Source organism: Brassica rapa, chromosome A05 (assembly GCF_000309985.2).
Source record: "Brassica rapa cultivar Chiifu-401-42 chromosome A05, CAAS_Brap_v3.01, whole genome shotgun sequence".
Classification (NCBI taxonomy): domain Eukaryota; kingdom Viridiplantae; phylum Streptophyta; class Magnoliopsida; order Brassicales; family Brassicaceae; genus Brassica; species Brassica rapa.
In genome coordinates this window covers 26,448,716-26,462,455 of record NC_024799.2, presented here as the reverse complement: position 1 = coordinate 26,462,455, position 13,740 = coordinate 26,448,716, and the positions used below count along the sequence as shown (strand labels likewise).

Sequence of the window (13,740 nt, the reverse complement as noted above, 5' to 3'; positions counted from 1 at the left end):
TTCATATTACAAGGTTGATGATGTATGATAACCGGTTTACCTTTGAAGAAAAACCAGACCAATTATCGAGTTTTTAAAAAAATTGGAAGAAAAGAAAACTAAAAGAGTAATAATTTTCGTCGAGTTCTGGTAAGCTGTAAATCACAGCCGTCGGATAATAGCACACGGCTCATCTGAAGCGTCTCTGCAAAAAAAAAAAAAATATTCAAAAGCAGTTTTCCGATCGACGATACAAAACACGACCAATCTTCGCACGGTTCCTGTCGTAACGCTCTTTCCTTTTGTTTTCTAGGTGCGTCTTTTTTTTTCTTCTTTCGAATTTATATTATCTGTTTGAGACATGAGAGCATCCGTTACTCGAGATTGATTATATACTTTTTGTTTGATTTGATTGAGAATTGGAAAAAAAAAAAAAGTAAGTGGATCTGATGTATCTGAAGTTACTGGTTGAAGCTATTGCCAGAGATAAACTCTTTTGTGGTGTTTTCACATGTGTTGATTTGATTATATGTTAGATTCTGAATCAAGTCAATACCTTAGTATGATTAGTGGCTTGTTGAGCTGGGAGAACTACCCAATCTTATGCAGTTTGGAGCTTTTTGAGTTTAAGTTAATAAAGGATGATTTGTGGTTTGCAGAGAACAAGTTTTATTTGCTGTGAGATATAAAGGTTGGCTATGGCGAGGATAAAACCTCAGGCTCTGCTTAATCAAAGCAAGAAGAAGAAAGGTCCTAGTCGGATAAGTATTTCTACAATTGTCGTGTGTAATCTCGTAGTTGCTGTAGTTGTACTCTCCTTGGTCACTACTTATCGTCATTGGTCCCAGAGGTTTTGTTTCTTTCTTTCTTTCCATCTTTCTTCTTTATCTTACAACTTTCTATCTGTTAACGTTTAATTTATCTCTCAGGTCAAGAAACACACTTGAAACCCAGAGTCAAAGATTTGAGGTACTGTTTTGAGATGTCTTTTTTTTCTCAGTGATCGTGTTTTGATTCTGATGAACTTACTTTGTGTTGCGTTTCAGGACACAAATGCTGTATCACAACAGAAGAATTACGATCTTCCTGGTTATGCCGTAAGTTAATCTAATCTCCATGTTTACTTGCTTAAGTTTATTGTTTAATCACTGTTTTTATATCTCACCTTGGTGATATTATGTTTCTGTTCCATAGACGTATTTAAATGTAATACAGCATCGGTCTTATCTCCTGGATATACAGTCGTAATGAGATATCTTTGCTTCCTATCTTCGTATCTCATGTAGGATATAAGCACATCAAAAGGTCTCATAACTGTGGAACTCTTTAAAGATGCTTCCCCTGAAGCTGTCGACAAGTTTCTAGATCTATGGTTAGTATATCATAATTCTCTTACCGTCTTTCAAGCTAGATATAAAGGGAAAGTTTAAGAACTTGATTATTTAAGCTTGGTCATGAATTGTTATTAAGTAGGACTGTTACATCGACTTTGATAGGTTTCGAGTACAATATTCTCAATTCTGTGGTAGAAGCAATAATACATTTGAGTATTTGTTGCAGTAAAAAAGATCACTTTAAGGGAATGCCGTTTCATCGGGTTATAAAAAACTACTTGGTGCAAGCTGGTCACTCCTCGAGCTCTATACCTATAGAAGAATGGACAGCTAAAGGAAAGCTCCGTGGTCGCCTTGACACAAGGTGATTTTTCTTTCTCTGCCTTTGCTTTTAAGACTTAAAAATCCTCATCATATCTGTTTAGTCTAGTAAGATCAAAACCAAACCCGTGTTGTGTTATTCAGCCCGAAACATGAGGCGTTCATGTTGGGGACACCAAAAAACAAAGGGAACAACAAGGACTTCGAGCTTCTGATCACAACAGCACCAATCCCGGATCTGAATTATCAGCTTATAGTGTTTGGAAGAGTTCTTAAAGGAGAGGATGTAGTTCAGGTTTGATTCAACAAACACATATATTCAGCTTTTATAGTTTGTTTCATTTGTTTTCATGTGTATTTAACTGTTAAGTCATGTTATTATTACAGGAGATTGAGGAAGTGGATACAGATGAGCATTTCCAGCCAAAATCGCAGATAGGGATCATTAGCATTGTACTTAAACGAGAGTTATGAAATGAAAAAAAAAACTCTTTCTTTTGTTACCTCACGCCAAATCTTTTCTTCATACTCGCTGTTTGTCCAAATCTTTATTTTACTGAGTATTTCCTATTGTTTTGTAATTTTAATTGATATCGAGGAAATAGCATCTTTGTTTGAGTTGGCATAATTGGTTGTTTCTGAATGTTGGATAGTCTTCATAAGCACACTGTCTTCAACAAATCGAAAGTTACAATACCAACAGATCATAACCAGTTATTACGTATCTGCCATTTAACTAAGATGAAACAATGACTTTAACTAGTTATTTTCATTCCTCGTTAATTGTTGGTCATCATTATAGAGAATCATGAGAGAAGACGAAGCTTGCATCCGCTTAATGAGAATCATATTACTCCTTGAGCTCCTCAAGAGAAAGCTCCTTGATACATTATCAATTCTCAGTCCGGTTCTACGTTTCTCTATCAGTAGTATTATACTTTAGGATTGTCGACAGTGACTTTCCAAGAAGGTTCCATCTATATATTATATTATACCTACCAAACTGCAAAACACCAAATATCCTTGAAGACCTGAGAGATTTGAATAGACCAACTGACAGTTCCTGTATTATATAAGACAACGCAAGTGAATTTTAAGTATCTCACAAGTCACGAATCATCGCCCTTCCGAGGAAAATGAGTCTGTAAGGCTTATGCTCTAATCCCAAAAGGCTTACTAATACCAAAATTAGCAACTCAGCTGATGCATGGAAATGGTAAAAAGTTATTCGTCACCGGGTCTTTAGTGGCTCTTTCTAGTTCTGCTCACGTGAGAGCTCTGATCGGTAAGGAACTTGAGGACATCGATTAGTGATCTCAGCCGGTCCCAGATGTTGAGTCCATAAAGGGTTTCAACTAGTGCCTCCTGGAATTCAAATGCGTTTTCTGCTACCGGGTACTGTGATTTGACCGCAAACAGGATTATTATTAACAGTTATATTATCAAGATTGGATATACAATTTTTTTTGTAGTTTAAGAAAGAACTTGCCTGAATAGGTTTTGGAATCTTGGTTTTGATGAGTGGCCAGAATCTATCCTCGACCACGGATTTCACAAGGCAGCAAGCTCTTAAACCTTCTATGCCAGCAAACCGTCCAAACCCACTATCCTTTACACCTCCAAACGGGAGCGACTGCAACATTAAAAGAGGAAAAAGTCTTAATCAAAGAAATGAAAGTTGAAATCCCCTCGACTATAGCCAGAGATGAGTACCTGGCACATGTAGTTTGACGCAAAGTCATTGATTGCAGCAACGCCGCACTGGATTTGAGAAGCAATTTGTTTGGCACGACGCTGGCTTCCAGAAAAAACAGCACAGCCGAGCGCATAACGTGAATCATTCGCCAGCTTGATGACCTCTTCATCAGTGCTGAATTGCATGATCGGCATTATTGGTCCAAAGGCCTGATGCATCACCAACATGAAGCAACATAAACAAAAAGTCTTCGAGCAAATGAAAGTAAGTGTAAGGTTAAGTACCTCTTCTTTCATTATCTTCATGGTGTGGTTTACATTGATAAGAACAGTTGGAGGGAAATACTGATCGACTGCATCCTCGCCCAGATGACCAAAGCTTCCACGAACGGCAATTTCTGCTCCTTTGTCCAAGGCGTCATTAACTAGGCTCTGTAGGTGTTCAGAGTGCTCTTGTAAACATATAGCTCCCATGTCGTACCTCCCAGTTAGAGGAGGACCCTGATGTAAAAGAAGGATTTTAATAAGATAAAAGGAGAAAATTTGAGAAAGAGAAGACTAAACGTTGCTGGAAACCGAGAAAAAAGAGAACAGTGCACTTACAGCAGAAACGGACTTCACAATCTTGGTAACTTGGGTAATGAATGCAGTATATATGTCTTTGTGAACATAAAATCTTTCAGCACCCGCACAGTTTTGCCCGCTGGACTGAAGAGTGCCCCTTACAGCCACTTGTGCAACCTACATTGTACAATGAAAGTGGTAAGTTTTATCCAATGATAACCCTCCTTTTCCAAGAATAAACAATAAGGACTCAGAAGAAAGCATGATGATACAGAAAGAACAGTTACATGGGAGACATCTGCATCTTCACATATGATAAATGCATCTTTTCCACCAAGCTCAAGAGTGACAGGTGTCAATGTCTCAGCCGCATTTCTCATTATCTGCAACATATTGGATAATTACTGCTCATAGTAAACGGATGAGAATGAAGAAGAAAGTCTGTAGACTGCACCATCTTGCCAACAGCTGTAGATCCAACAAATATCATTTTATCAACAGATGAGACAAGTGCTTCTCCGGTCTCCGCAAACCTGAAACGAATGTGTTATTTTGAGGAAAATATTTTAATAACAGCACGCTAAGGAGAGTTTAAATATACAGACCCTGTTATCACATCGACTAGATTTTCAGGTGCTCCAACGGCAGCTAAAGCTGCTTGAATAATGCGGAAGTAAAAGCATCCCGACCAGCTAGCGTGTTCAGAAACCTGCAGAAAAGGTTTTCCAGATATCATAAATGCATACAAAACCTCAAATGAAGACTAATCAACTTCCTCTCAATGGTTGCACTACCCAAGATGTCGACATCATATTAACAGTAACACGAAAGCCAATTGAGATTTGATGAATGGTATTGTCTTTGGAAAGATAAAATCAATAGGGGTCAGGGAATTATAGTGATATAAAAGGCATTACGGCAATACCTTAATAACAATGCCATTCCCTGAGAAGACTGCAGCCAGCATAGGGTTGAAGATATTGTGGAAGGGATAATTCCATGGGACTATAGCTCCAATGACACCAAGGGGATGGAACTCTACTCTTGATACTTTATGAAGCATAGCTCTTCCTGAAGACCTGCAAAAAAAAAAAAAGATTTAAATTGACATCACAACTATGCAAGATCTAAGAAGAACTATAAGTAAAACTGAAATTTAAATAAAATATTATAGAAATACCGATATTCAGGCTTTAACCATCGTTCCCCCTCGGAAAGAAGCCAAGTGATTTTCTCACAAGTAGTCATAATCTCGCCCAAGGACGCATCAACCATAGTCTTTCCAGTATCACGTGACGAGACTCTAAACAAACACGAGACTATCTTAGCATCAATCGGGGAAAAAATGTATAGAAAGTAATCCTTACTCGCATATAAGCTCCTGGTGTTCAATAATGTACTTGAGAAGAATCCGCAAGAACTGCCTTCTCACCTTGAAGCTACTTTGAGCCCATGTTTTCTGAGCCTTCCTTGATAGTGCCACTCTCTCCTTAACCTGAAACACACAAAAGTGTCAATCCTATCTCAGGATAAAGTGCATCGCCTTAAGAGAAACCTTTCGAGTAATATAGCTACGTTTCTCTTGAAGCAACTAACCTCGGAAGTAGAGAGAGCAGGGAAATATCCAAGATACTTCATCGTGGCAGGTTCATAGCACTGAACTTTCTTGTCAGACTGTTGGCTCCGTCCTCTTGGAGGAATCTAAAAGATCCAAGTCACAGAGAAACTCTTATTCAGTGTGCTAATCAATTAATTAACTATCATAATATAACAGCCGCTTGGATTTACAAATATGGAAACCAAAGTTTATTTCAAATAATACAGAGATGAAATCTACATTTAACATTACGATATTTAAACCAAATTTAACAGGAAAAAATATACAAAAAGATCAACAGCTTAAATCTCTTATCACTCAACGATGAAAATGAGAAGTGATGCGAATGAAGAACTCACGTAAATGAAGCTATTCTCCTCCGTTTCTTTTCCATGAGCCAACACTGTTCCCAAAAAATAATCCATTCCGAAAATTAAACATCGATAAGCAAAGGAACACGCAAAGCCATAAACGGAAGTTAGGAGACGGTACATATAGAGAGGAAGAGTTACCATCGGATGCGTCTACGTCAATGGAAGGAACGTTGGGAGGAATGAGCATGAGAAGGAATCTGCAGATCGCGTAAGCGAAGGCGAGAACGATCAGCGGCCACCAGAACGCCATTTCGTCTTCAGAGATTGTTCAATCAGGAGCTTGGAGAAGACAACGCCGACGAAGGATGAATCTCTCGGCGTCTCCGTCAATCGGATGGGATTTAATATTCTCAGCTTTGAATCGCTTTTTTGTTTTGTTTCGAGTCCACTGGAACTGTGAGAATGGCACGTTGGTAGTATTTGGTAACTTCAGGGGTAATCTCAGAGAGAGAGATGGATTAAATAAAAAAATTAAATATTGCGTCATTAAAACGAACATCCACGTTGAAGCAAAACGACAAGAACGTGTACACGAAAGAAAACAACCAACCACACGCTGTATATAATTCAATTGCGTTTTCTAAACCGAGAAAAAACCAAAATATTAAACCGGCTGGTTCATATTATCACGATAATATTGTACTAAATTTGGTTTCTTCCAAGTTAATGTCAAAGTTAGAAACCTAAGCATTGCTAAAGAGTAGAGACAACAGCATATTTTGATTTGTTACTATCAACAAAAGAGTCTCTTTGTTCGTCGTATACTCCCATGGATTATGTCCGCTCTTCTTCAGTCACATTGTTAAGTATTTCACCCACCAAGTACCGTTCATTGAAGACCAGTTGGTGAACGTAGATGATGAAGTCATGTGTGATCCTGGCAATGATCCAACCCGCTAGCAAGGCTAATAACGCAGGCCATATAAGCCGCTCAGTAGCTGAAGTGACGCTTTCCGAAACTCCAAGCAACGGGAACAGAAACTTCACGAGCAGGTAAGGGATGGTCAGTGTGGTTAGAAGTGTGTTTATGATGGAACCGATCACGTCTTGAAGCAGCCACGTTGAAGGAACTCTAGTAAGTCCCACATTTCTGATTCTTTCCAGCTTTCTTAGCCATGCTTCAGTTGCGAACCAGTTGATTGGCGTGAGCATTGTCTGTCAAAGAAACAAGGAGAAACAGATACATTATTACTTGCCCTGCAAGAAACTGAGGCTTTGTCAAAACCCTGCTACTGATGTTTTTCTTACCAGAAAGACCCATGTGTGAAGCACAAATACTCCTATCAGCCAATCTTGGATCAAGAAATGTACCGGTGATTCGTCTAGTGGCACTCGTAATGGGATGATGATCATAAGTTCGATAAGTAGACCGAGCAACCCTGGTATGACAGAGATCTGTTTACACCGTGGTTTTTGCAAGTTAGAAGTCATAATCTTCATGAGTTTTTTGTTGTTGTTGTGAAAATTGAAGGTTTATTCTTACCCATATGGAGAAAAGCAACCCATTTCGTATCCACATGAAGACATCTTTGAGAAGCAAATCGAATCTTCCCTTCTGAATTTCATCATATACAAAGCAAGTGATGGTGTAGGTTTGTCCAATGATACTATATCCAATCCAAAAAGCAAGAAGATCTGCAAAACCACGAGATTCACAGAGAGAGACATATAAGGCATGTAAATAAGAAACAAGATGAAGAAGAAAATACAACACACCGTCACGTTTGAGTCCAATTCTTAGCATGATGAAAGAGAGAGACTCAAGTAATCCTCTCCCCAGCAAAATAGGTAAAGCCATGAAGGCTGTACTAACGACGAACGTACTCAAAGCCGCTAGCATCAACATCAATGCAATCCTCAGCAGAAACCTAATAGGCGCAACTTGTCAGAACAATTCATTTAAAAAAAAAAAAGCTTGTCTGTATAAGTCAATCACCTGTTATCTCTTTGGTCTTTAGTATCGTCTTCAGAATTCTTAGATCCATGCAAAGAGACCAAAGAGCCTTCAGCTACGGAACAGAATAGAAGCCACCGCCTTCTTGGTTGCATCCTTGGTCTCACATTTTGATCAGCAACCAGCAAGTAATCACTCAGATCAAGCCAAGAGCTAACAGTGATGATCCAGTTCTGAACCATGAGTTCCATAGCTGGTTTGACGAGTCCGATTAGCCATTTTGGGGAGGACGACAGTAGGTGGAAATAGATTGAGTGTGCAGCAGCAGAAACCTCTTCGTCGCTGACCCTGCGTTATGTTCAAAGTACAAGAAATTAGAAATGATATATAAGGTAAAAGGTTCAGAGGGAAGCAAATGCAGCAAGCTTTACCATAACTCAAGAGGGAAAAATGATGGGCTGATAAGTGTAATTGCTCTAATTGGTAAGTGAAACAAAATCACCAACAATACCCCATGAGAAGCAAGCGCAAAGAAAGTGTGACCAAAATTCATTTTGGTGATCTTGTAGTCTGGATCTGTGACATCTAGGAGATACCAAATGGCTCGTTTATGAACAATCTGCCAAAAAGAAGAAGAAAATGAGGAAAAATCTAATAAAAGAACTAAGATTCCGCTGTGAATGAAACAAAAATTTAAACATATTACCTCCTGGATACGGTACATGCAAGACTGAGCAACCAACAAGCAAACGATTCCAGAAGACCAACGTAGGAACATCATACATGGGAAGTGTGAAACAGTCTCAAAACTCTGGGAAAATATGGTTCCAAACAAAGGGGAGGTGCAGATTCCGAGCCAACAGCCAATTATCCAAGGCAGAACACCAATTTTGAAGCACAAGACAAAAGCTTCCTTAAGGACAGATAGGATTACGCAGGCCACTGCTGAGGAAACCCACAAGAAACGTGGCAATGTCACTGTTATGAAGTGAAATCCTATAGAAAACCACTGGAATATGGCTGGAGGTGTGGTGGCTTCACGGTGAATGGAGATGATTCTTAAGCGCACAAGACTCTGAAAGCTTTTGCAGACCATTTCTGAGGAAACCCACAAGAAACTTGGCAATCTCACTGTTATGAAGTGAAATCCTAGAGAAAACCAGTGGAATATGGCTGGAAGTGAGGCTTGACGGATTCCAAAGCTCACAAGACTTTGCAGGCGTTTGCAGGATTTTACTGAGAAAACCCACAACAGACATGGCAACTTCACTGCTACGAAGTGAACCCCCAGAGAAAGCCACCGAACTATAACTGGAAACAAGTTCTGATGGAGAGCGAAGAGGAATCCAACATAAGCAAACCAAACCGACAGCATTATCATGTATCCAAGAACAACAGTCGAGTTTACAGACAAATAGCTGCCTCCAATCCTTCCAATCCAAACTGGCAGAAGAACAACGAGGATAGCCACATACACGCTGATGGCAAGAATCTGTACAGAACAAAACACAACTTTGTTACTCAACAGTCTCCATTGTGGTAACTAAGTTAGCAAAGACTTACAGCAAAGGAATCATCATCCAGAAAGAAAAGCACCCCTCTGATAACCCCAAACTCATGAAGCGGCGCCTCCGGAGGAAGAAAGATAAGCCGAGGAGGTTCCCCCAAGAAGTGTATGAGTTTATGACAATACCAATCAAAAAGTATCTTCATATACTTCAACAAGAACTGCAAACCTCCACCATTCCCAATAAACCTCCTGACATTGACATCTCCCACCTCCAACTTCACAAGAGCTATAACCGTCATGAGACACACGCTAAAAACAATGTATAACAAGCCAGTGGAGAAACACGCGAACTTCCGAGACATCCCAAAATCATTCTGGAACTCAGCAGCAGCTACTTGGCCCCAAGGGTGTAAAGAAACGAAGTAGCAGTTCAAGAGAATCAACACAATCCAAGGAACAATCATCTTCAAGTAACGTCCTGCTCTTGATAAGACTCCGAGAAGAAACTCGTCGCAAGAAAGTCTCTCCGGAGCGTTCTCGGAGTAAACGGGAACAAACGAGTAGCTACGCCCACACACCTGCAACAGTAAAAACCCTAAAAAATCAAAAATCCCCCAAACTCTTAGGGTATGAGAAAGAAAGATAAATCACCTCGCATTTGTTGTTTCCGCGGCGAATGAGCCAGGTACGAAGGCAATCCTGGTGGACGAACTTGATCGAACCTCGGCACAGGCACGGGTACCTTAAGGGGTTTCCTGGTTCCTCCGGCGATCGACAAATCCGGCACTGGTCTTCGTCTTCTGCTGAGAAAACCTCGTCGTAGCTACCGGCTTCCGGCGAAACGTCCATTTTAGGAAACGCGGAGCTCTTTCTCGTCTCTCTCGGGTCACCTGTGTTTTTCCTTGAAGCGGCAAACGCAAATGAGCTTAAAAGTTAGAATTTTATAAATGAATAAACGATTTAAATAAAAAAATTACTAATATTGGTGTGATGACTGATAGGTGACGATTCCTTTCCTGCGGATGCTTTTTGCAGAGTAAAGAGTGGTGACTTTCCGCGTTGCTTCCTATCAATTTTACCACGGAAAAAAAGTTGAATTATTACCACTGTTAAAATAGTTTTTCTTTTGACAAAGGTGAATTTTCTGTGACCAATATTCCAACTTAATTTTAAATATCGGATGCTTTTAAAAATTTAGAGTATATTTCTCCGTTGACAAAAAAAAAGAGTGTATTTCTCCAAAATTATTATTTTTTAAATCTAAACAAATGTTAAAATAATACATTAATTCAAGATATTTCATTAAACACTTTTGTTTGAGAAACTAAGGACAAAGATGCTCTTAATTTTTTAATTAGTTAGTTAAATAGAGATAGATAGACTCATTCCCATGATTCATTACTTGTCATTCAAAGGTAAGACAACATCTACCAACATTAGAAACCTAACCACTGCTAAAGATATTAACATATTTTGACTCGTTCTATCAACAAAAAGAGTTCTTGTTTATCATATACCCCTGCTCTAGAGATCTTCAGTCAAATCCCCAAAGTATATATATATATATATATGAGACACCCAAGGTTTTAAAATACAAACATTCTCTTTTCATTCTTTAAAGTATTATTCACAAATCTCTCCTTTCATACTATTAAAGTATTACGAGATGCTGCTTGTGTGCTAAGAAAAATGTGTTTAGACGCAAAGGCTCCTCATCTTTCATCGACTCTGCCACCCACTTTGTCTTGGAAGTATTATATGCTACTTGATGAATCGACTCTGCCACCCACTTTCATCGACTCTGCTCATTCCTTTCTTTCCAGATGTGATAGATGGATGTCTGAAACGCCATTTTGAGTAAGATCTTGTCAAGAGCCTGCAGATTATTTGTAGTCAAAAACTGCAGAGTGATTAACCAATCATGATTAACCAATCAGGGTCAGTCATGTTTCCACTCAATCTGTTTACTAAACTATCCCAGATAGTAACGAATACGGGCAGGCAAAAAAAGATATGATCACGAGTCTCATCAGGCTCTCCACAAAGAACACATGCCTGTTGAATACCCCACGCTCTCATTCTATCCCCTGTTGACAATCTTTTTCTAGCAGCCAGCCGAAAAATAAAGGAGAATCGCGGCACTGCTTGAGCAAACCATACACCTCTGCACCAAAAACTGTAGCTCTTCTCTCTCTAGTCCGATCCCAAGTGCAAGTAGAAGGGAAATATGGTTTATAAGAATCGTCAGAATGCTTCCAAAGCACAACATTGTTACCTCCATTTGCATCAGGCACTGACTTTTTCTGAATACGCAAGTATAGGTCATGAAAATGACGACTCCTGTGACCCCTTACGTTCCAACGAGATCGCGTTGCAGCTTCACAAACCTGAACGTTCCGGGGAACTCCAAGATAGCATGTACCTATTGCTCCCGTGATGTCTATCAATTTACCCATTTGTAACCAGTCGTCAAACCAGAAGAACGCAGTGCGGCCATCTTTAATCTCAGTCTGGATAATAATATTATGATAGATGTTTAATGTAATATTTCTATTTCATATAATGTATATTTACTTATTATTTATTTTTCCTATATTGTATATTTACTTATTATTTACTTTTTGTTTTTTAGTAATAATGTCATGTTACTTCTTTTGGAAGAAATATTTTATGCTTATGTGGACACTTTCTCAAGACTCAAATAAACTATTTTATTAGTATATATTTTATATACTTTAGTTTTCTATGAAAATTACTTATTATGATTTTTTTTTTATTTTTTTTTTGAGATACATGAATTATGAAAAATAACATTAAAGTACTAATAACTTTTTGATGGTTATTATGGTTTTTGATAATTTATGCTAAATAAAGAAAATAAAAATATTGCATTAACAAAGATAACAAAGACATGTTAGAAAATAAAAATAACAATATTTATAAGAACTATATATATTTGATTAATAAAACCATTGAACGTCAAATATATTTGATTAATGGTTAACTATGCTAAATAAAGAAAATAAAAATATTGCATTAACTCTCAAAATCGTCCTTATAAATATTGAACGTCAAATATATTAGTTTTTATACATCATTTTTTATATATTAAAAGTTCTCAAAGGTATTAGTCATTCGCAAAGTTATCAAAATAACATCATTTTAGATAAATTTAAACTAATAAAAACTAATTTTTAAGAGATTAGATCTCTCACACTTCTAGACAAATAATAGCATATTAATTGCTCCACTAAAGTAATTTTCTTGTTCAAATTTGCAAACATTGACTTACATATAAATTTTGGCTTAATGAAATAAATGTAATCAAATTTTTTTTTTTAATTTTATATATATATATATATTTATTAATTTAAATGTTAAAATCATCATTTAATACATTCAAATTAATTATTATTAATTTAAATATTTACTTTATAGCATACTTAAAATTGATGGTAAAACTAAAGTTTTGTGTTGTTTATGTATATAAAGATACATTTAAAAATAAAATTAAGTTTTCCAAAAGATATTTCAATTTATAAGAATATTAATAAAGTAATAATTAAATAAATATTTTTTTTTGAAAATTTAACTTTGTTTTAAAATTTTATGGTCAGTACATATATAAGCGCGATTTTGAGAGTTCATGTAGTATTTTGAATATTTTTTAGTTTAATATAGAATATGCAGTACTATAAAGTTCGGAATGAAAAGTTACAATGCTTAAAGTTCATGTAGTGTTTTTGTATTTTTATTCAGTTCAATAAGAAATATGCACGACGAATAAAGTTCTGATTGAAATAGGCATATTTTCCTAAACTACACCAAATCTTCCACTTCGGATGAGAATAATATTAGAATAATATTATTTTGTTTTATATATTAGTAAAAATATATTAGCAATTTACCAGGACAAGACTTGGCAAGATAGTTATCCACACGGGCGGAGCTACATTAGGTAAGTAGGGGGCAGTTGCCCCCTTTAAATTTTAAAATTTCATTTAAATGCTTAGGAAAAAAATTGATTGCCCCAGTTGAAAAATATTTATTGCCCCCCCCCCCCCCCTCCCAGCAAAATCAGCTCGCAAAGTTTAATATAAAGTTTCCATTATTTCTGTTTTGTTAACATTATTATGTTGCCTTATTTAATTTGAACATTAAACCATTATTTCCATTTTTATATAATGAAAATGATTTTCTTTCTTCAAGAACAGTTTGCTTGATAGTTTTACTGAACAGAAAATTAATATATATTTATCTAATAAGTAAATATACTCAATGACAATAAAAATACAATATTTTTATTTTAGTGATTATCTGTTTATTTAATGAGTGAAAAATCTTCTTAAAAATATTTCTTTATGATTTTGTTATTTTCATCATTTTGAAGTACCATAAATTTTAAGGAAGACATTTTAAATTATAATCAATACTTTTTTAAAAAAAAATTTGTTTTATAAACTATATTCTAT

At 36.8% G+C, this 13,740-nt stretch overlaps 3 protein-coding genes across 3 annotated transcripts; 1 reads left to right on the top strand and 2 right to left on the bottom strand.

Annotated features, from left to right (window-relative positions):
* Positions 1-61: 61 nt before the first annotated feature.
* LOC103870730 (peptidyl-prolyl cis-trans isomerase CYP21-4) lies at positions 62-2,277 on the top strand. Its single transcript, XM_009148892.3, has 8 exons — positions 62-292; positions 639-829; positions 909-948; positions 1,026-1,076; positions 1,266-1,351; positions 1,540-1,677; positions 1,779-1,929; positions 2,022-2,277. The coding sequence occupies exons 2-8, from the start codon at positions 678-680 to the stop codon at positions 2,106-2,108; spliced, it is 705 nt and encodes a 234-aa protein (XP_009147140.1). The 5' UTR covers positions 62-292; positions 639-677; the 3' UTR covers positions 2,109-2,277.
* A 324-nt stretch (positions 2,278-2,601) lies between these two features.
* Positions 2,602-6,294, bottom strand: LOC103870727 (aldehyde dehydrogenase 22A1). The gene is made up of 14 exons (XM_009148891.3): positions 6,003-6,294; positions 5,850-5,893; positions 5,490-5,594; positions 5,261-5,388; positions 5,074-5,196; positions 4,819-4,972; positions 4,499-4,602; positions 4,348-4,426; positions 4,181-4,276; positions 3,933-4,070; positions 3,615-3,830; positions 3,348-3,539; positions 3,124-3,267; positions 2,602-3,032 (listed from the first exon to the last, which is right to left on the bottom strand). Exons 1-14 carry the CDS (start codon positions 6,112-6,114, stop codon positions 2,877-2,879), a joined length of 1,791 nt encoding a protein of 596 aa, XP_009147139.1. The 5' UTR covers positions 6,115-6,294; the 3' UTR covers positions 2,602-2,876.
* Positions 6,295-6,404: 110 nt separating this feature from the next.
* LOC103870726 (probable E3 ubiquitin ligase SUD1) lies at positions 6,405-13,242 on the bottom strand. The gene is made up of 9 exons (XM_009148890.3): positions 9,920-13,242; positions 9,322-9,846; positions 8,465-9,250; positions 8,190-8,377; positions 7,801-8,106; positions 7,581-7,732; positions 7,348-7,499; positions 7,113-7,259; positions 6,405-7,019 (listed from the first exon to the last, which is right to left on the bottom strand). Exons 1-9 carry the CDS (start codon positions 10,115-10,117, stop codon positions 6,639-6,641), a joined length of 2,835 nt encoding a protein of 944 aa, XP_009147138.1. The 5' UTR covers positions 10,118-13,242; the 3' UTR covers positions 6,405-6,638.
* Positions 13,243-13,740: the final 498 nt, after the last annotated feature.

Excerpts from the sequence above, each read along its gene's own strand:
- LOC103870727 (XM_009148891.3), bottom strand. The coding sequence starts at position 6,114 with ATGGCGTTCTGGTGGCCGCTGATCGTTCTCGCCTTCGCTTACGCGATC. Across the intron at positions 4,603-4,818 it reads GGAATGGCATTGTTATTAAG|GTTTCTGAACACGCTAGCTG; the intron begins GTATTGCCGTAA and ends CCTTTTCTGCAG. Across the intron at positions 3,831-3,932 it reads TTGTGAAGTCCGTTTCTGCT|GGTCCTCCTCTAACTGGGAG; the intron begins GTAAGTGCACTG and ends CTTTTACATCAG.
- LOC103870730 (XM_009148892.3), top strand. The coding sequence starts at position 678 with ATGGCGAGGATAAAACCTCAGGCTCTGCTTAATCAAAGCAAGAAGAAG. Across the intron at positions 949-1,025 it reads CCCAGAGTCAAAGATTTGAG|GACACAAATGCTGTATCACA; the intron begins GTACTGTTTTGA and ends GTTGCGTTTCAG. Across the intron at positions 1,352-1,539 it reads GACAAGTTTCTAGATCTATG|TAAAAAAGATCACTTTAAGG; the intron begins GTTAGTATATCA and ends TATTTGTTGCAG.
- LOC103870726 (XM_009148890.3), bottom strand. The coding sequence starts at position 10,117 with ATGGACGTTTCGCCGGAAGCCGGTAGCTACGACGAGGTTTTCTCAGCA. Across the intron at positions 9,251-9,321 it reads TGGATGATGATTCCTTTGCT|ATTCTTGCCATCAGCGTGTA; the intron begins GTAAGTCTTTGC and ends TGTTCTGTACAG. Across the intron at positions 7,020-7,112 it reads TTCACACATGGGTCTTTCTG|ACAATGCTCACGCCAATCAA; the intron begins GTAAGAAAAACA and ends TTTCTTTGACAG.